Source organism: Anomalospiza imberbis, chromosome 23, assembly GCF_031753505.1.
Source record: "Anomalospiza imberbis isolate Cuckoo-Finch-1a 21T00152 chromosome 23, ASM3175350v1, whole genome shotgun sequence".
NCBI classification, from domain to species: Eukaryota; Metazoa; Chordata; class Aves; order Passeriformes; family Viduidae; genus Anomalospiza; species Anomalospiza imberbis.
This window is the reverse complement of record NC_089703.1, coordinates 1,821,015-1,840,321: the sequence shown is the minus strand read 5'-3', so window position 1 is coordinate 1,840,321 and position 19,307 is coordinate 1,821,015. Positions and strand designations below refer to the sequence as shown.

Below are 19,307 nucleotides of genomic sequence, written 5' to 3'. Positions count from 1 at the left end.
CAGGGTCCCATGGGGTGGGAAGAGAACACCTTGTTCCTGGTGGATCAGGGGGTAAAAAAATGCACTTGTTTTGGAGAAAAGAGGAAGACCCACCCCTAAGAAACACAATTTTCTTAGGATTTGGAGTAGAACACAGGAATACAAACCAGGATCCCACGGGGTGGGAGAGGACACCTCGCTCCTGGTGGAACTGCCCCCACCCTGCACCCCAGGAGCTCCAAACCCTCCAAATCCTCAGGGATTTCAGGCTCAGGATCCCTCCACCATTCCCTGTTCCCAGCTGATCCCAGGATTCCTAGAGCCTCCCAGCTGCTCCCAGCCCCGAGAGCTCTGGGATGGCAAAACGCTCCATGAAGGGATTTAATAAATAAATGAATAATAAATAAATAACAAAGGATGGAGCCCGAGCTGTTCTTTACAGCCTTTATTGCAGGTGCACAGGTAACGCCCTGCCGGAGCTGCCCAGGTGTGAGGGTCCCTCGGGGTCACTCCGGGGTTACTCCGGGGTTACTCCGGGGTCACTCAGCCCTCAGGCAGTCGCCGCCTTCTGCTTGTAGGTCGCCATCATCTTCTTGATCTCGGCGATGGCTTTGCCGGGGTTCAGCCCCTGTGGGAGGGGCTGGTCAGAGCCTGGGGGGGCTGGAGCACCTCCCTCCCCTCCCTCCTTCCTTCCCTCTCCATCCCTTTTCCCTCCCTCCCTCCCTCCTCCTCATCCCAGCCGTACTGAACTCCCAAATCTGCTGCTATTCCACCTTCTTCCCCCTAAAAGCTGGAATTCAGCTGATATTCTCCTTCCTTTCAAACCCTGGGAGGTCTCAGGATGGGTTACAGGTGTAATAAACTCCCAAATCTGCTGCTATTCCACCTTCTTCCCCCTAAAAGCTGGAATTCAGCTGATATTCTCCTTCCTTTCAAACCCTGGGAGGTCTCAGGATGGGTTACAGGTGTAATAAACTCCCAAATCTGCTGCTATTCCACCTTTTTTCCCCCTAAAAGCTGGAATTCAGCTAATTCTGTCCTTTTTAAAAAAAGCTGGGAGGTCACAGGATGGATCCAAGTCACAGCAAACTCACAAATCTGCTGCTACTGCACCTCTTTTCCCCCTAAAACCTGGAACTGAGCTGATTCTGTCCTTCCTCTCAAGCACTGGGAGGTCCCAGGTGGGATCCCAGTCACAATAAAATCACAAAGGAGTTGCTACTCATAGAAATACTCAGTACAGGAGGTGCTCAGCACTCCCTCTTTTCCCAAAAACCCCGAGTTCAGCCATATATTCTCCCTTCTTCCAAACCTTGGGAGGTCACAGGCTGGATCCAAGTGACAGCAAACTCTCAAATCTGCTGCTACCCCACTTTTTTATCCCCTAAAAGCTGGAATTTGGCTGATATTGTCCTTCCTTTCTGTGCTGGGAGACTGCAGAACAGATTGAAGTGGTAGCAATCTCACAGATGTGCTGCTACTCATAAAAATATTTGTTAGAGGAGCTGCTCAACATCTCTTTTTTCCCTAAAAGTCTGAGCCCAGCCTGACATGAATCCCCATTTCCAGCCTGGGGAGGCTCAGGACACCTGGGCCAGCTCTGACTCCAGCCAGGCTGGGAATTCCAGGGGCTCCAGGTGCAGCTCTGCCCCATCCCAGCCTCACTTTGGGGGCAGACTGGGAATTCCAGGGGCTCCAGGTGCAGCTCTGCCCCATCCCAGCCTCACTTTGGGGCAGACTGGGAATTCCAGGGGCTCCAGGTGCAGCTCTGCCCCATCCCAGCCTCACTTTGGGGGCAGACTGGGAATTCCAGGGGCTCCAGGTGCAGCTCTGCCCCATCCCAGCCTCACTTTGGGAGCAGACTGGGAATTCCAGGGGCTCCAGGTGCAGCTCTGCCCCATCCCAGCCTCACTTTGGGGGCAGACTGGGAATTCCAGGGGCTCCAGGTGCAGCTCTGCCCCATCCCAGCCTCAGTTTGCCCAGGAAGAGCGGCCCAGCCCGGAGCAGGACGCGGGGCTGGAGCTCCCTTCCTGCCCCTGAAGCCAAACTCTCCCCGGGAGCTGGGCTTTGATCGGGATCAAAGGGAGATACAGGACACAATTCCAGGTTTTTATGGCTGTCTGGGTTTCCAGAGGCAGCAGGCAGCCTGGGAACAAGCCTGGCTCCAGGACTGTGGGGTTTTCCTGCGCTGGGATGATGAGAGCTGTGGGCTGGAGCCCTGACAGGGCGCAGCTCCTCACTCCCAGCAGCGAGGCTGGGAAGAGGCACAGCCACACTGGGAAAGCTCCCTCTGCTCTCCACAGGAAGGGCTCAGAAATTCCCTGGAGCTCTCCTGGCAGGGCCCTGCTCCCAAATCCTGGGGTCAGAGGAGGAAAAGCTGACCTCAGCACCGGGGAGCTCCGGGAGCTCCAGGTGTCCCCAGGCTCAGCAGAACAGGGCATGTTTGGGGAAACTGAGGCCTAAAAGGGTCTTCTATGGAAACCACCAGGAATTCCAGAAAAGACATGGGAAACGGATGGGGAGACCTCACTGTGGCCTTGCCAGCTCAAGGCAACCTGGGAAAAGGAGGGATGGGGACAGTCAGTGACAGTATAAGAGGACATGGTTTGAACTGACAGAGGGGAGGTTTGGGTGGGATATTGGGGTAAATCCTTCCCTGTGAGCATGGAGAGGCCCTGGGCTGGAATTCCCAGAGAAGCTGTGGCTGCTCTAGCCCTGGAGGTGTCCAAGGCCAGCTTGGATATGGTTGGAGCACCCTGGGACAGTGGAGGGTGACCCTGCCATGGAATGAGATGAACTTTCAGGTCCCTTCCAATCCAAACCACTCCAGTATTCCATGTGCTGGTTTAGCTGGGAAATTGGGGTAAACCCCTCCCTGTGAGCACAGAGGTGCCCTGGGCTGGAATTCCCAGAGAGGCTGTGCCTGCACCTGGATCTCTGGCAGTGCCCAGGCCTGGCTGGAGCAGCCTGGGGCAGTGCCATGTCCTGGTGCCATGGCAGGGCTGGCACTGCCGCCGTGACCTGGCCGCTCCCTCCATGGCAGGGCTGGCACTGCTGCCGTGACCTGGCCGCTCCCTCCATGGCAGGGCTGGCACTGCCGCCGTGACCTGGCTGCTCCCTCCATGGCAGGGCTGGCACTGCCGCCGTGACCTGGCCGCTCCCTCCATGGCAGGGCTGGCACTGCCGCCGTGACCTGGCTGCTCCCTCCATGGCAGCCCGTGCCCCGTGTCCCCCCGTACCTTGGGGCAGGTGCGGGTGCAGTTCATGATGGTGTGGCAGCGGTACAGCGAGAAGGGATCCTGCAGCTGCGCCAGGCGCTCCTCCGTGAACTCATCGCGGGAGTCGATCATCCAGCGGTACGCCTGGGGACAGGGACACTGCTGGGACACTGCTGGGGACAGGGACACTGCTGGGGACACACACACACTGCTGGGGACTGGGACACTGCTAGGGACAGGGACACTGCTGGGGACTGGGACACTGCTGGGGCCTGGGACACTGCTGGGGACACACACACACTGCTGGGGACAGGGACACTGCTGGGGACAGGGACACTGCTGGGACACTGCTGGGACTGGGACACTGCTGGGGACAAGGACACTGCTGGGACACTGCTGGGACTGGGACACTGCTGGGGACACACACACACTGCTGGGGACTGGGACACTGCTGGGGACAGGGACACTGCTGGGACACTGCTGGGGACAGGGACACTGCTGGGGACAAGGACACTGCTGGGACACTGCTGGGGACAGGGACACTGCTGGGACACTGCTGGGGACAGGGACACTGCTGGGACACTGCTGGGGACACACACACACTGCTGGGGACAGGGACACTGTCGGGGACACCACAAACTCTGCTGGGGACATCACAAACTCTGCTGGGGACAGGGACACTGCTGGGGACACACACACACTGCTGGGATTGGGACACTGCTGGGGACAGGGACACTGCTGGGACACTGCTGGGGACACACACACACTGCTGGGGACAGGGACACTGCTGGGGAATGGGACACTGCTGGGGACACACACACACTGCTGGGACACTGCTGGGGACAGGAACTCTGCTGGGGACACCACAAACTCTGCTGGGGACAGGGACACTGCTGGGGACAGGGACACTGCTGGGGACAGGGACACTGCTGGGGACACACACACACTGCTGGGGACAGGGACACTGCTGGGGACACCACAAACTCTGCTGGGGACAGGGACACTGCTGGCAGCAGCTGGGGATCCCACAGCAACACCCGCCCAGGAGCGTCGGGCCAGATGATGCCGGGCCCTGCCTGAGGATTTTAGCTTTTGTATTTTTCAGATCCTGCGCTGCATTAGTGCCTGACTCTAAACTCCACACAGCCTGTCAGCTGCTGCTCTCCCGTTCTGGGCAGACACAACAGTTCCTCTGGGCCTGGAACTCAAAGACAACCCCCAGCCTCAGGCCCGGAAAAGTATAAATAAATGAGCTGGGGGGCAGCAAACTGGGGGTAAATGACTTCATTACCTGAAGCTGTAATTGGAGCATTAACCCCTGACAGGTAAATGGGGTTAAAAATTTATAATTGTCTGAAAAACTTGTGCCCATTGTCCATCTTAGGTGTATCCTCGGAGGCTCCAGACTGCCCAAGGTGTATCCATGGAAGGCCTTCAATGAACACCCACTTTATTCTCTTAACCCTGCCTGGCCTATGCTCTAGGCAGCCACCCCAAGGCATCGACACCGGCCAAGTGACACTGGCCAGGTGACAAAGGGTCCGTCCTCACCTGCATGAGCACGGCGGGGCCCAGGTACTTGTCCCCGTTCCACCAGTAGCTGGGACAGCTGGTGCTGCAGCAGGCACACAGGATGCACTCGTAGAGCCCGTCCTGCGAGGGAGGGGACACGGCAGGCTGTCACCGCGGGGCTGGTGACACAGGGGATCCACCCCTGTCCCCATGGAGCAGCTCCCATGTGAGGCTGTGGGGCAGCAATTCCTGAGGGGAACAATCCCAACCCTTCTAGACCAGGGCCAGGAGCTGCCCCTATGGTCCTCGTGGCCCCCTCCCCTCCCAGGGTATTCCATGGTTCCAGCAGCCACACAATGAACCAGGATCTCCAACAGCAGGGGAAGGGCACGGCCTGGAGAGAAAGAGGAAGCTGCTGGATTCTCCTGCACTCCCACCTTGGGTTCTCCTGCTCTCCCACCTTGGGTTCTCCTGCACTCCCACCTTGGGTTCTCCTGCACTCCCACCTTGGGTTCTCCTGCACTCCCACCTTGGGTTCTCCTGCACTCCCACCTTGGGTTCTCCTGCACTCCCAGCCCATCCCAGCCAGGACAGGCAGGGATTTGTCCCCAGTGGACCATCCTAGGTGTGCTCAGCAGGAAGGGAGAGCAGAGACTGCCTGGCAGCCCCGGTGCAGCCTGTCCTTGAGGGATACCCTGGCACTCGAACAGGGCTGGTCCTGAATTGCTTCCCCCTTTTTATGGGCAGATTTCTTTCCAGACACAGGAGGAATTTAGTCCTACATGGAAGTGATCCAGGCAGCTCTGCTCATTCCTGCTGGAACAAGGAGCTGATTCCTCATCCTGGATGGGAAACTGAGCAGCTCAGGGTCCCCTGAGCCTCCTCGTGGCCCAGCAACTTCTCCCAGACAGAGCCCAACCTGGCTTAATTCACATTCCTGAAAGTTATTCTGGGATAAAAGTTTGAGTTCAGGGAGATTCCTGGTGCCAGAACTCCCAGCAGCTCCTAACAAGCCTTTAGGAAGAGCTGCCAGCCCTGAGGGCAGAGCTCCCTCTCCTCACTCCAAATCTAATTTTTAACTGCACCACTCCAAACGCTCGAGGATTTAAAGGAATTCTTCAGCCAAATCCAAGTTTCTCCTGCACACAGGCTGATCCCAAAGGGAGAGGAATTCCAGCAAAGGGACCAAGAGCTGTTTTCCAGGTGTGGTTTTTGGGTTTCCTGGTTCCCACCTGGCTGAGAAGGGGACTCCGAGGGCAGGGAAAGTCCCTTCAGAGCTCAGAGGGATCAGAAACTGGAAGTGGTGCAGGACAAGAAACTGCAGCCTCTGGACAGAGATTCCTGCAGCCTGTCCAGCCCTGGGGCTGCTCAGGTGTCACACCAGGGGCTATTATGGGATGTCAGCTTGCAGACACCCAGGAGATACCTGCAGTGTTTCCCTGAATCCCCTTTGCTCAGCCTCCCTTCCTGCTGTTCACATCCACCTCTCCCTCCCCAAAATGGAGATTTGGTGCCTCCACAGCGGAGCCAGGACAGGTTGAGCTCAGAATCCTGGAATGATGGATCCATCCTGGCAGGGGAAAAACCCCTCCTGATCTGCTGCTAATCCCTGCAGCAGCCATGGAAATCCACCCAAACCTTGGCCACAACATCAGCCTTGTAAAGAGCTGTTCGTCAGCCACCCTCAAAAAGCTCTCCTCAAAATCCCCCCTGCTCAAGACAGACACCCCAAATCTTGCACTCTGGCTTCTCCCAGGAGATTGCTAGGCTGCAAAACCCCAGCGAGCAGGGAGCACAGCCAGACACCCTCTCCCCACTGGAATGCTCCAGCCTGGAAGGTGCAGAGTGCTCCCAGCAGCAGGAATTCCACAGGGGTATGGGATGGGAGAGAATGGGATCAGAGCCCACCCTGGCAAGCCCAGCTCCCTGCCCTGAGCCAGCAGCCCCAGCTGTGGGGCTGGGTCTGAGCGCTCAGCTGTGACCCCGGGCTGCTCTGGGAGGGGTTTCAGCACTGAAATTGCAGTGACCAGTTTCTGGCGGTCCTCTATGGACTGCAGGTACTGCTGCTTGCCCTCCTGGGACTCGTCCTTCTTCTTCAGGTAGGGCTGGATGGATTTGTACTGGGCGTAGAAGTTACTCAGGTCCTGGGGCAAGAAAGCACAGGCATCTGGTTATGGGGCTGAGGAGAATCAGGGAACATCCCCAGCTGGATCCACCCCAAATCCCACCCCTGCTGTCCAAGCCCTGGGGCCCTGACCCCTCCCCTTCAGCCCCACCCTCAGGGGCAGAGCCTCTTCCCAAAATCCCACCCAAATCCCCTCCTGGCACAGCTTCACCCCAAATCCACAGCTGAAAACCCGATCAGGAGGTGCCATTCCCTCCCCAGACCTGCCACATTCCAGGCCAGCACACCTTTAGTCACTGGGACCCACCCAAGGCACACGTGAGCCCTGACCTTGGTGGCAGCTGCCACGCCCTGGTCCCAGCCCAGGGTGTCCCCTGGCTGCTGCCAGCCCTGCACTCACCGGAACCAGGTCCTTCACCACGTACATGTGGGGCAGGGGGTAGATTTTGGTGACTTTGCTGAGGTCACTGTCGATTTTTTTGATGCAGGCCAGGGTGTTGCCGCCAGCAATGTTCATGGCACAAGAGCCGCAGATCCCTGAGGGGGAAAAGCGGACCCAAGTGTGGGATTCTCCCTTCTGGCCCCAAAAATCCCCCTGGGATGTCCTGGGGAAACTCTACTCGGCTCTTCCCAATCTACCAGGATCCCAAAAAACCTCTTCCCAACCTGACAAGGTCTTGGAAAACCCCTTCCCAACACATCAGGATCCTCACCCATCCCAGAAAACCTTCTGGAAAGGCTCTTCCCAACCTTCTGGGATCCTCACTTACCCCAAAAAATCTCTTCTCACCGCACCAGGGTGCTCACCCATCCCACAAAACCTCGTCACAGGTTTTGGAAAAGCCTCTTCCCACTCCTCCAGAGGCCTCACCAATCCCAAAAATCCCTACTTGTTCTATCAGCATCCTCACCTGCCCTGGAAAACCTCTTCCCAACCTGCCAGGGTCCCAAAAAACCTCTTCCCAATCCACCAGACTCCCCAGAAAACCCCTCCTGCTCTACCAGGGTCTTCATCCATCCCACAAGTGCCCCAAACGAGAAGAAGGCTGGAATTCGCCGCCAGGGCCAGACCTTTTTTAACTTCAACAAGGATCAAACTCAGGAGCTGCTTCCATTAGCACCAAAACACCTTTTTCCATGGGGCAGCTCCTTCCCCAGCAGCAAATAAGGGGGCTTGGGTGTGATTTGGGGAGGGGAGAACAACCAGCCTCACTCTCGGGCCTGGGGCATGAGGTGGGAGCTGAGAGAGGCATAAAATAAATAAAAAATAAAAAACACAACAAAAATTGGCATTAAAACATGGGAAACTGCTGCAGCGTCCTGAGCCAGAGAATCCCGGGGCTGGCAGGGATGGAAGGGACCTCTGGGAATCACCCAGTCCAAGCCTGCAGCAGGTGGCACTGGAATGTGTCCAGGGGGATTTGGCACCTCCCTGGGCACTGTCCAACCTTTTCTGCCCCTAAAAGCCCCAACTCAGCCTGGTTTTGTCCTTCCTTTCTGTGCTGGGAGGTCACAGGACAGATCCAAGCTGTAGTAAACCCACAAGTATGTTGCTACTCATAGGATTAGCTGTCAGAGGAGGTGCTAATCCCCCCTTTTTTCCCTAAAACCTGGAATCCAGGCTGACATTGCTCTTCCTTCCACACCCTTGGAGGTCACAGGATGGATCCAAGTGACAGCAAACTCACAAACCTCACTCTACCCTTTTTCCCTCTAAAAGCTGGAGTTCCACTCCAGGGAAAGAACTTTTTTTCAAAGGTTCAGCTGGAATTTTTGTGTTTTAATGGAATTTTTGTGTTTTAATGGAATTTTGGCGTTTTAATTTGTGGCTGCTGCTCCTTGTCCTGTCTCTGGGCACCACTGCCAAGGGTCTGGCACCATCCCCTGACACCCCCTGGAAATATTTTTAAGGACTGATGGTATCCCCTCTTGGCCTCCCCATCTCTGGAACAAACAGGCACAGCTCCCACAGCCTCTCCTCACAAAAGGGGAATAAAACAGCCCAAAGCATCCTGGAATTCAGGAATGTAACCCCGTCCCCCCAGGCAGGAGCCCCCTCCCCTTGTGCCCATTCCCAGGGGACAAACTGCCCTCCCAAAGGTGACAGGAGGCAGCAGGGCCACAAAAATAGCCCAACAAAGGGATGAAATGACACCTCTGAGGGTGCCCCAGCCCCTGGACTGCCACGAGGTTTTCCTCCCACTGCAGAAAGGCTGCCAAGCATTTTCCAGCCAGCTGGGGAGGGCAGCAGGGCCGGGAGCACGCGCCTACAGCGGGAATGTGGGACCGGGGGAGCCACAGAGGGGCAGGATGGAACCAGCCCGGCCTGAAAACCCGTCCTGTCCAGGGAGAATATTCAGGGCAAAGTTCTGGCTGTCTGGGAGCCCCACTCCGTGTGGAATTCCTGCCCTGCTGTGCAGATTCCAGAGGAAAAGGTGCCTTGGGAGTGCTGTTTTCCATTCACACCCCAGACAAAACATCCCCAGGCACTGCCTGCCCTGAGACTGGCCTGCCTGCAGACCCACCTCGTTAATCCAGAGCTATTCCAGCCAGGAATGCACTCCCACAACCCAGCAGGACCCTAATCCAGAGTCATTCCAGCCAGGAATGCACTCCCACAGCTCAGCACAACCCTAAATCCAGAGTCATTCCAGCCAGGAATGCAATCCCACAGCCCAGCATGACCCGTGACTCAGGAGTTTTTCCCAGGGGAAATCTGAGAGCAGCCCCAGACCAGATCTGGGAGCAGCCACAACCCCAAATCACCAGTGCTCTTTTCCTCAATCCACCCCTGCCCTCGGCCAAAGGGCCAAGGAGAAGATTCCTGGAGCTGTTCCTCGAAGTCCTGAGTGCTCTCTCTCCCAGTTCACCCAGTCTGATTCCCACAGCAGCACTGGCACAGCCCCCGCTGCTCCCACTCCAGCCCTGCCCTCCCAGCCTCGCCGCTGGAATCTCTCCCTGATCTCCCCACGCGCTGGGAGGCGGCACAGGAACCAGACTGGGAGAGAAACTGGAACAACTGGGAGCTGTGGAAGGAATTACTGGAGCTGGCAGCTCAGAACTGTGTCATTACACCCTGGGAGCACCAACTCCAGCTTTACTCCTTGGTTCATTTGGGTGTTTTATCCCCAGAAGTGAGAGGAGAGGGGTTCTGAGGAGTTTTACTCCCTGCTTCACTCGGGTGTTTTATCCTCGTGGGTGGGAGAGGAGGGGTTCTGAGGAGCGTGACTCCTTGATGTTTTATCCCCAGATGTGGGAGAGGAGAGGTTCTGAGCTCTCTGGGTCCCACAGTCAGCATGCAGAGCATCCCAAGGGCATTCCAGGTGGGAATGTGCTGTCCTTACCCTCCCTGCAGGACCTGCGGAAGGTCAGCGTGGAGTCCATCTCGTTCTTGATCTTGATCAGGGCATCGAGCACCATGGGCCCACACCTGTGGCAGAAATCCCAAATCACCGACCCTGCAGAGCCCCCAAAGGCAGGGTTTGACCCCTGCACCCGCGCTCAGCAGCACGTAGAAGGGTTTTCATCAATTCCCGCTAATTCTGTGTGAATCCCAGGGATCAAGCAGGGATCTCTGCCCAGCAGGGCAGCCCAGGGGCAGGCTGGGTCACCCTCTTGTGCTGAGCACTGAGGGTTCAGCCAACCCAAAGCCCAGTGATCTGTGCTGGCCCCTTTTCCCCTCTCTGGGCCAGGCTGAGACAGCCCTGCCTGGCCCCGTGAGTCACGAGGGACACGGGACAAACACTCAGGGACAATTTCTGTCATTTTACACCCGGGGCACCACCCAGGGATTATTCACTGGGGCAAAGACACCCCAAAAACGGAGCTGTGGCTCCTCAGGGGTTTGAGTAGGGGCTGGGTGGGAGGGGGAGCTCCTGGAAGGGTTTGGGGTGGATCCCTTGGGAAGGGTCTGGAGTGGATCCCTCGGGAGGAGCTCCTGGAAGGGTTTGGGGTGGATCCCTTGGGATGGGTCTGGAGTGGATCCCTTGGGAGGAGCTTCTGGAAGAGTTTCAGGTGGATCCCTTGAGAAGGGTCTGGAGTGGATCCCTTGGGAGGGGCTCCTGGAAGGGCTTCAGGTGGATCCCTTGGGAAGGGTCTGGGGTGGATCCCTCGGGAGGAGCCCTTGGGAAGGGTTTGGGGTGAAATGCAGGCCCAGCATCCACAGGGAGGTTTCTGGGCCCCTTCCCAGGATCCCAGGGAAGCAGGAGCTGTTCTGGGAGACCACAGCCAGGTGTGGATAAACCATGGAAGGGTGGATAGAGCTCCCACCATCTCTCCCTGGGAATCATGAGCTGCACATGGAATTCCCGTCTGGAATACACATTCACAGAACAGGCTGGGCTGGAGGGACCTTCTCATTCCATTCCCAGAGGCAGGGACACCTTCCTCTATCCCAGGTGGCTCCAAGCCCCGTCTAGCCTGGCCTGGGACACTGCCAGGGATGTGGAAGCCACAGCTTATCTGGGAATTCTGTGCCAGCCTCATGGGGAAGAACTCCTTCCCAGCATCCCATCTAAACCTCACCCACGGAAGAATTCCTTCCCAGTCTCCCACCCAAACCTCTCCTCTTTCAGTTCAAACCGTGCCTTGTCACTGTTCCTGACACCTGCCAGGCCACCACCTGGCCTTGGGAAAAGCTGCTCTTCCCCATCTTTGGCAGCCCCCAAACTTCCTAAAGAAATCAAGTTTATTAAAGCCACCAGCACCTCCCAGGGATGGTCCAGAAAGGTGGAAAACGTGCTTTTTCCTGGGATAACACCCACGGTGCCTGTGGAAAATCTGCTTAAATCTGCTTTTTCCTAGGATGACACCCACGGTGGCTGTGCCCACAACGAGCTGCTCTGTGCCAGAGGTGAGCAACCCCTTCCCTGGAGCTGGGATTGCTGCCAGCCCCATTCCCAAGGGACACCCACTTGTTCAGGTCCACCTCATAGGTCTGCATGCGGGGTTTGTCCCCGGCCTTGTCGGGGTCCCATCTGTAGATGGCGAATTTCTTCAGCCGCGGTGCTGCCGCTGCTGTCTGTGCCTGCCGGAGCACCTGCATCCAGGGAAAAACAGCCTCAGATCCCACCCTGGATCCAGGGAAAAACAGCCTCAGATCCCATCCTGGATCCAGGAGAAAACAGCCTCAGATCCCACCCTGGATCCAGGGAAAAACAGCCCCAGATCCCAACCAGGATCTGGGGAAATCAGCTTCAGATCCTGAGAAAATCAGCCTCAGATCCAGGGAAAATCAGCCTCGGATCCCCAGAAAAACAGCCTCAGATCCCATCCCAGATCTGGGGAAAAACAGCCTCAGATCCCACCCTGGATCCAGGGAAAAACAGCCTCAGATCCCACCCTGGATCCAGGGAAAAACAGCCTCGGATCCCACCCTGGAACCAGGAGAAAACAGCCTCGGATCCCATCCTGGATCCATGGAAAAACAGCCTCAGATCCCACCCTGGATCCAGGGAAAAACAGCCTCAGATCCCACCCTGGATCCAGGGAAAAACAGCCTCAGATCCCACCCTGGATCCAGGGAAAAAAAGCCTCGGATCCCACCCTGGAACCAGGAGAAAACAGCCTCGGATCCCATCCTGGATCCATGGAAAAACAGCCTCAGATCCCACCCTGGATCCAGGGAAAAACAGCCTCAGATCCCACCCTGGATCTGGGGAAATCAGCTTCAGATCCTGAGAAAATCAGCCTCAGATCCAGGGAAAATCAGCCTCGGATCCCCAGAAAAACAGCCTCAGATCCCATCCCAGATCCGGGGAAAAACAGCCTCAGATCCCATCCAGGATCCCAGGAAAAATACTCTCAGATCCTGGGAAAAACAGCCTTGGTTCCCTACAAAAACAGCCTGGGATCCTGGGAAAAACAGCCTTGGTCCCATCCTGGATCCAGGGAAAAACAGCCTCAGATCCCAACCTGGATCCAGGGAAAAACAGCCTCGGATCCTATCCTGGATCCCGGGAAAAACAGCCTCACATCCCACCCTGGATCCAGGAGGAGTTATATATTAAATATATAAATAGACACATGTATAAAAAGACACAAAAAAATAATAACTGCAGATATATTTACCCACACCTCTACGTATAAACATGATATTTATGTTTGGAATGACGTGTGGACATGTATGTGCACACTGTACGCTGCATGTACTCACATTATTATTATTATTATTATTATTATTATTATTGCTTTCTATTTATATAGTATATATTGCATTATATATTATCGAACACGTTGTACATTGTGTATTTTCATTTATAAATTATATGTACGTGTTTATAAATTATATGTATGTATTTGTATATTCTACTGACTCATTACAATGATGCAATTACGTGCTTAATTTATTTATATTTTGGGTTTATAGTTTATATATTTATAGATTTTATCTATATTCCACGTATTTATAAAGTGTATATAACATATTGCATAGAACACATATTTGTATTTATATGTGTAGACATATACGTAATCTAAGTACACAATGCCATTTATATGGGATGAATTTATATATTCTCTGTATATTTATAAATTACATGCATTTATGGATGTGTTTGCAAATTTTAAGTATTTGCATACCGTGTTGTATGTGCAATTACAATAATATAATTATATTTTACATCTGTATACCTTCATGTACACATTTTATATACGTTACTTATATATATAAGTAATAAAAAATGTCTGTAGCTATATATGTCTATATTTAATGTCTGCAGATAAATGTGTATATACACATTACGTTAATATATTTATAGATAAATACAAAAATATAACATTTAAAAATACATAAAATTACATAAGGACATAAATATTATGTACATAATTACATATATAGATAAATTAAATGTATTTGTATAAATAATTTATATAAATCTAGCCTGGGGCTCCCCCTGCCCGGAGCCAGATCGATATTCCTGAAATTCCGACCCCCAGCTGCTCCTGGATCCATCAAACCCCAGTGGCTCCTCCCAGCCCAGTTTTCCCGGAATTCCCGGGCAGCTCCTGCTCTTCCCGGGATCACCCTAGGCCTGCTCCTGCTGCTCTTCCCAGCCTTCTCCTGGAATCTTCCCTCTGCTCTTCCCAGCCTTCTCCTGGAATGCTCCCCCTGCTCTTCCCAACCTTCTCCTAGAATGTTCCCATTCCCTCTGCTCTTCCCAACCCTTCTCCTGGAATCTTCCCTCTGCTCTTCCCAACCTTCTCCTGGAATCTTCCCCCTGTTCCCTCTGCTCTTCCCAGCCTTCTCCTGGAATCTTCCCTCTGCTCTTCCCAGCCTTCTCCTGGAATGCTCCCCCTGCTCTTCCCAACCTTTTCCTAGAATGTTCCCGTTCCCACTGCTCTTCCCAACCTTTTCCGGGAGTGTTCCCTCTGCTCTTCCCAACCCTTCTCCTGGAATCTTCCCTCTGCTCTTCCCAAACTTCTCCTGGAATGCTCCCCCTGCTCTTCCCAGCCTTCTCCTAGAATGTTCCCGTTCCCACTGCTCTTCCCAACCTTCTCCTGGAATCTTCCCCCTATTCCCTCTGCTCTTCCCAACCTTCTCCTGGAATCTTCCCTCTGCTCTTCCCAACCTTCTCCTGGAATCTTCCCCCTGTTCCTGCTGCTCTTCCCAGCCTTCTCCTGGAATCTTCTCTCTGCTCTTCCTAGCCTTCTCCTGGAATCTTTCCTCTGCTCTTCCCAGCCTTCTCCTAGAATGTTCCCATTCCCACTGCTCTTCCCAACCTTTTCCGGGAGTGTTTCTGCTGCTCTTCCCAAATTTCTCCTGGAATCTTCCCACTGCTCTTCCCAACCTTTTCTGGGAGTGTTCCCATTGCTCTTCCCAACCTTCTCCTGGAATCTTCCCTCTGCTCTTCCCAACTCTTCTCCTAGAACCTTCCCCCTGTTCCCTCTGCTCTTCCCAGCCTTTTCCTGGAATGTCCTCCCTGCTCTTCCCAACCTTTTCCTGAGCCACTCACCAAATTCCCTGTTATCCTTTATCTCCCCCAAATCCTTCCCAGACCCTTCCAGCTGCTCTCTGCCCCCAGCTCCCTCATTTTCCCGGCCATTCTTCCCCTATTTCACCTCCTCCTCCTGGACCTCTGCTGCCCCCAGCCCCTCCTGCCCCTCCCTCCATCCCCTTCTCCCGCTCCTCCTTCCCTCTCCCAAATCTCACAAACCCCCACAGCTCCTCTGCCACCGACCCTATTCCTTCCCAAATCCCACAGCTCCTCTGCCACCGACCCTATTCCTTCCCAAATCCCACAGCCTCTCTCCCACTGACATTATTCCTTCCCAAATCCCACAGACCCCTTCAGCCGCTGACCCTATTCCCTCACACCCCACCCCATTTTCCCACGCACTCTTCCCAGATTTTACTGCATTCCAGTCCCCCTCCAGCCCCCCCGGCCCCTCTGGAACTTTCCCCCTGCCCACCCCAAATCCCGCACAGCCTCTTCCAGATCCCACAACACGCTCTCTCCCACCCTTTCACCCTGCCCACCACAATTCCTTCTTCCACATCCCACAGGCCCTCTCCAGCTCCCTCCCCACAGCCCCTTCCCCCTCTTCCCAGCTTTTACCTCACCGCCTCCTGCCCCCAGCCTCCTCCCCAGCCCTGCCCTCCTGTCCATCCCCAATTCCTGCACTCCCAATTACAGGCCCCGAACTCCAATTCCAGACCCCGCACTCCAATTCCAGGCCCTGCACTCCAATTCCAGGCCCCGCACTCCAATTCCAGACCCCGCACTCCCAATTCCAGACCCCACACTCCCAATTCCAGACCCCGCACTCCCAATTTCAGACACCGCACTCCCAATTTCAGACACCGCACTCCCAATTTCAGACACCGCACTCCAATTCCAGACCTCGAATTCCCAGTTCCAGACCCCGCACTCCAATTCCCGATCCCGCACTCCCAATTCCAGGCCCCGCACTCCCAATTCCCGATCCCGCACTCCCAATTCCAGACGCCGCACTCCAATTCCAGGCCCCGCACTCCCAATTCCCGATCCCGCACTCCCAATTCCAGGCCCCGCACTCCCAATTCCAGGCCCCGCACTCCCAATTCCAGACCTCGAACGCCCAATTCCAGACCTCGAACGCCCAATTCCAGACCTCGAACTCCCAATTCCAGACCTCGAACTCCCAATTCCCGATCCCGCACTCCAATTCCAGACCCCGCACTCCCAATTGCAGGCCCCGCACTCCAATTCCAAACCCCGCACTCCCAATTCCAAACCCCGCACTCTCCAATTCCAGACCCCGCACTCTCCAATTCCAGACCCCGCACTCCCAATTTCAGACACCGCACTCCAATTCCAGACCTCGAATTCCCAGTTCCAGACCCTGCACTCCCAATTCCCGATCCCGCACTCCAATTCCAGGCCCCGCACTCAATTCCAGACCCCACACTCTCCAATTCCAGGCCCCGTATTCCCAATTCCAGACCCCACACTCCCAATTCCAGACCCCGCACTCTCCAATTCCAGACCCCGCACTCCCAATTCCAGGCCCCACACTCCCAATTCCAGACCCCGCACTCCAATTCCAGACCCCGAACTCCAATTCCAGACCCTACACTCCAATTCCAAACCCCACACTCCCAATTCCAGACCCTACACTCCAATTCCAAACCCCACACTCCCAATTCCAGACCCCGCACTCCAATTCCAGACCCCGCACTCCCAATTCCAGACCCCGCACTCCCAATTCCAGACCCCGAACTCCCAATTCCCGATCCCGCACTCCAATTCCAGGCCCCGCACTCCCAATTCCCGATCCCGCACTCCAATTCCAGACCCTGCACTCCAATTCCATGCCCCGCACTCCAATTCCAGGCCCCGCACTCAATTCCAGACCCCGCACTCCCAATTCCAGGCCCCGCACTCCAATTCCAGGCCCTGCACTCCAATTCCAGACCCCGCACTCCCAATTCCAGACCCCACACTCCCAATTCCAGACCCTGCACTCCAATTCCAGGCCCCGCACTCCAATTCCAGACCCCACACTCCCAATTCCCGATCCCGCACTCCAATTCCAGACCCCGCACTCCAATTCCAGACCCTGCACTCTCCAATTCCAGACCCCGCACTCCCAATTCCAGACCCCGCACTCCCAATTCCAGGCCCCGCACTCCTAATTCCCGATCCCGCACTCCAATTCCAGACCCCGCACTCCCAATTCCAGACACCGCACTCTCCAATTCCAGACCCCGCACTCCAATTCCAGACCCCGCACTCCAATTCCAGACCCCGCACTCCAATTCCAGACCCCGCACTCTCCAATTCCAGACCCCGAACTCCAATTCCAGACCCTGCACTCTCCAATTCCAAACCCCGCACTCCCAATTCCAGACCCCGCACTCCAATTCCAGACCCCGCACTCCAATTCCAGACCCTGCACTCTCCAATTCCAAACCCCGCACTCCCAATTCCAGACCCCGCACTCCAATTCCAGGCCTCGCACTCCAATTCCAGACCCTGCACTCTCCAATTCCAAACCCCGCACTCCCAATTCCAGACCCCGCACTCCAATTCCAGACCCCGCACTCCCAATTCCAGACCCCGCACTCCCAATTCCCGATCCCGCACTCCAATTCCAGACCCTGCACTCTCCAATTCCAAACCCCGCACTCCCAATTCCAGACCCCGCACTCCCAATTCCAGACCCCGCACTCCAATTCCAGACCCTGCACTCTCCAATTCCAAACCCCGCACTCCCAATTCCAGACCCCGCACTCCAATTCCAGACCCCGCACTCCAATTCCAGACCCTGCACTCTCCAATTCCAAACCCCGCACTCCCAATTCCAGACCCCGCACTCCAATTCCAGGCCTCGCACTCCAATTCCAGACCCTGCACTCTCCAATTCCAAACCCCGCACTCCCAATTCCAGACCCCGCACTCCAATTCCAGACCCCGCACTCCCAATTCCAGGCCCCACGCTCCAATTCCAGACCCCGCACTCCAATTCCAAACCCCGCACTCCCAATTCCAGACCCCGCACTCCAATTCCAGACCCCGCACTCCAATTCCAGACCCCGCACTCTCCAATTCCAGACCCCGCACTCTCCAATTCCAGACCCCGAACTCCAATTCCAGACCCTGCACTCTCCAATTCCAAACCCCGCACTCCCAATTCCAAACCCCGCACTCCCAATTCCAGACACCGCACTCCAGTCCCTGCCCCCTCCCCACAGCTCCCTCTCCCCCTCAGCTCACCGCCCTTCTCTCCCACGCCCATCCCGGACCCCTGCCGCCCCCGGCCGCCTCTGCCCGCCTCCCCTCCCTCCATTGCCAGCCCCCGCGGCCGCCCCGGCCCCTCACCGCCCGCGGCCCGGCCCGCAGGAGCCGCGCGGGGACTCCGCTCCTCAAGGAGACTCCGACCGCGGCCGCCGCCATCTTGGCGCTGCGCAGTTCCGCCCGCCCCGGAAGCGCCCCCGCCGCCGCCATGTTGCTGCGCTGACGGGAAGGGGGCGCCCGCCATCTTGAGTGTGGCGGCGCCCTCAGGAGAGGCGCCATGTTGGGTGTGGCGCGCCCTGTGGGACACGGCGGAGAGGCAGGGGCAGGACGCCTAATTTCTCCTTTTTCTTTCCTAATCCTCCCTTTTTCTTTCCTAATTTCCCCTCGTTTTCTCTCTGTTAATTTTCAGCATCGTTATTTTGCATGGAGGTACCTGTGCTGCCTCTCCCCTCCCCAAGGGGTCTTGCCCTGACACCAGTGGGGCAAATGGTGGGCGCTGCAGATATTATGGTGGGCACAGAGATATGAAACTGGGAAAAGCCCTCCAAGGTCCCTCCAGGACCTTCAAGTCCCAGCTGTGACTGATGCCCACCTTGTCCCCCCAGAGCACTGAGTGCCTCATCCAGCCCTGCCTTGGACACCTCCAGGGATGGGCACTCCAAACCTCCCTGGGCTGCCCCTGCCAAAAAAAAAGCCCCCCTCTTGGGAATTGTTATAGATGCATATTATATGACTGGCTTTTTTGCAAATATTGAAATGAATACTGCATGTGTAATGTTGGAAAGTTATGCTGTGTTAATCTCTTTTAAGTAGTGTCGTAAATATGGTTTTTAGGCTATAGCAGAATATTAAAATAGAAACTATGTGATGTAAGATACTTTTTATAACTAGCTCAAGGAATGGATAAGATATCCAAGAAATTCTTCATATACAGATAACAGCAACAAAACACCAAAATCCAGAGAATTATTGCCTCCGTATCGGGACTGTTCAGACTTCTTCCAGACTTATAGGAGCCAAAAAATGATTTACAAGGTGAAGGAGGGGCAGAAACTAAGCAGAAGACATCCTTTGTTTGAAAAAGAATGTTTGAATCACATATGAGATATATGAATATGCAACAGGCTATTACTTTTAAGGTGTAGCAAGGTGTGATTTTGTGGCTTAGTGCCCAAGAGCATCTGGACGTCCATAATTCTCTGCTTTTTATTGTCCTTTATTATCCTAACTCTGATTGTCCAAATTCTTATTGCTCTA

At 55.3% G+C, this 19,307-nt stretch overlaps 1 protein-coding gene across 1 annotated transcript; it reads right to left on the bottom strand.

Moving 5' to 3' along the window:
* Positions 1-450: 450 nt before the first annotated feature.
* SDHB (succinate dehydrogenase complex iron sulfur subunit B) lies at positions 451-18,269 on the bottom strand. Its single transcript, XM_068171864.1, has 8 exons — positions 18,135-18,269; positions 11,748-11,872; positions 10,179-10,264; positions 7,235-7,371; positions 6,737-6,853; positions 4,749-4,850; positions 3,219-3,341; positions 451-607 (listed from the first exon to the last, which is right to left on the bottom strand). Exons 1-8 carry the CDS (start codon positions 18,258-18,260, stop codon positions 530-532), a joined length of 894 nt encoding a protein of 297 aa, XP_068027965.1. The 5' UTR covers positions 18,261-18,269; the 3' UTR covers positions 451-529.
* Between the last annotated feature and the right edge of the window lie 1,038 nt (positions 18,270-19,307).

Bases quoted from the DNA above. Each gene is read 5' to 3' on its own strand.
- SDHB (XM_068171864.1), bottom strand. From the start codon at position 18,260: ATGGCGGCGGCGGGGGCGCTTCCGGGGCGGGCGGAACTGCGCAGCGCC. The intron at 11,873-18,134 runs GTGAGGGGCCGG...CCCTGGATGCAG, and splicing joins TGCGGGCCGGGCCGCGGGCG to GTGCTCCGGCAGGCACAGAC. The intron at 6,854-7,234 runs GTGAGTGCAGGG...TTCTTGCCCCAG, and splicing joins TGGTGAAGGACCTGGTTCCG to GACCTGAGTAACTTCTACGC.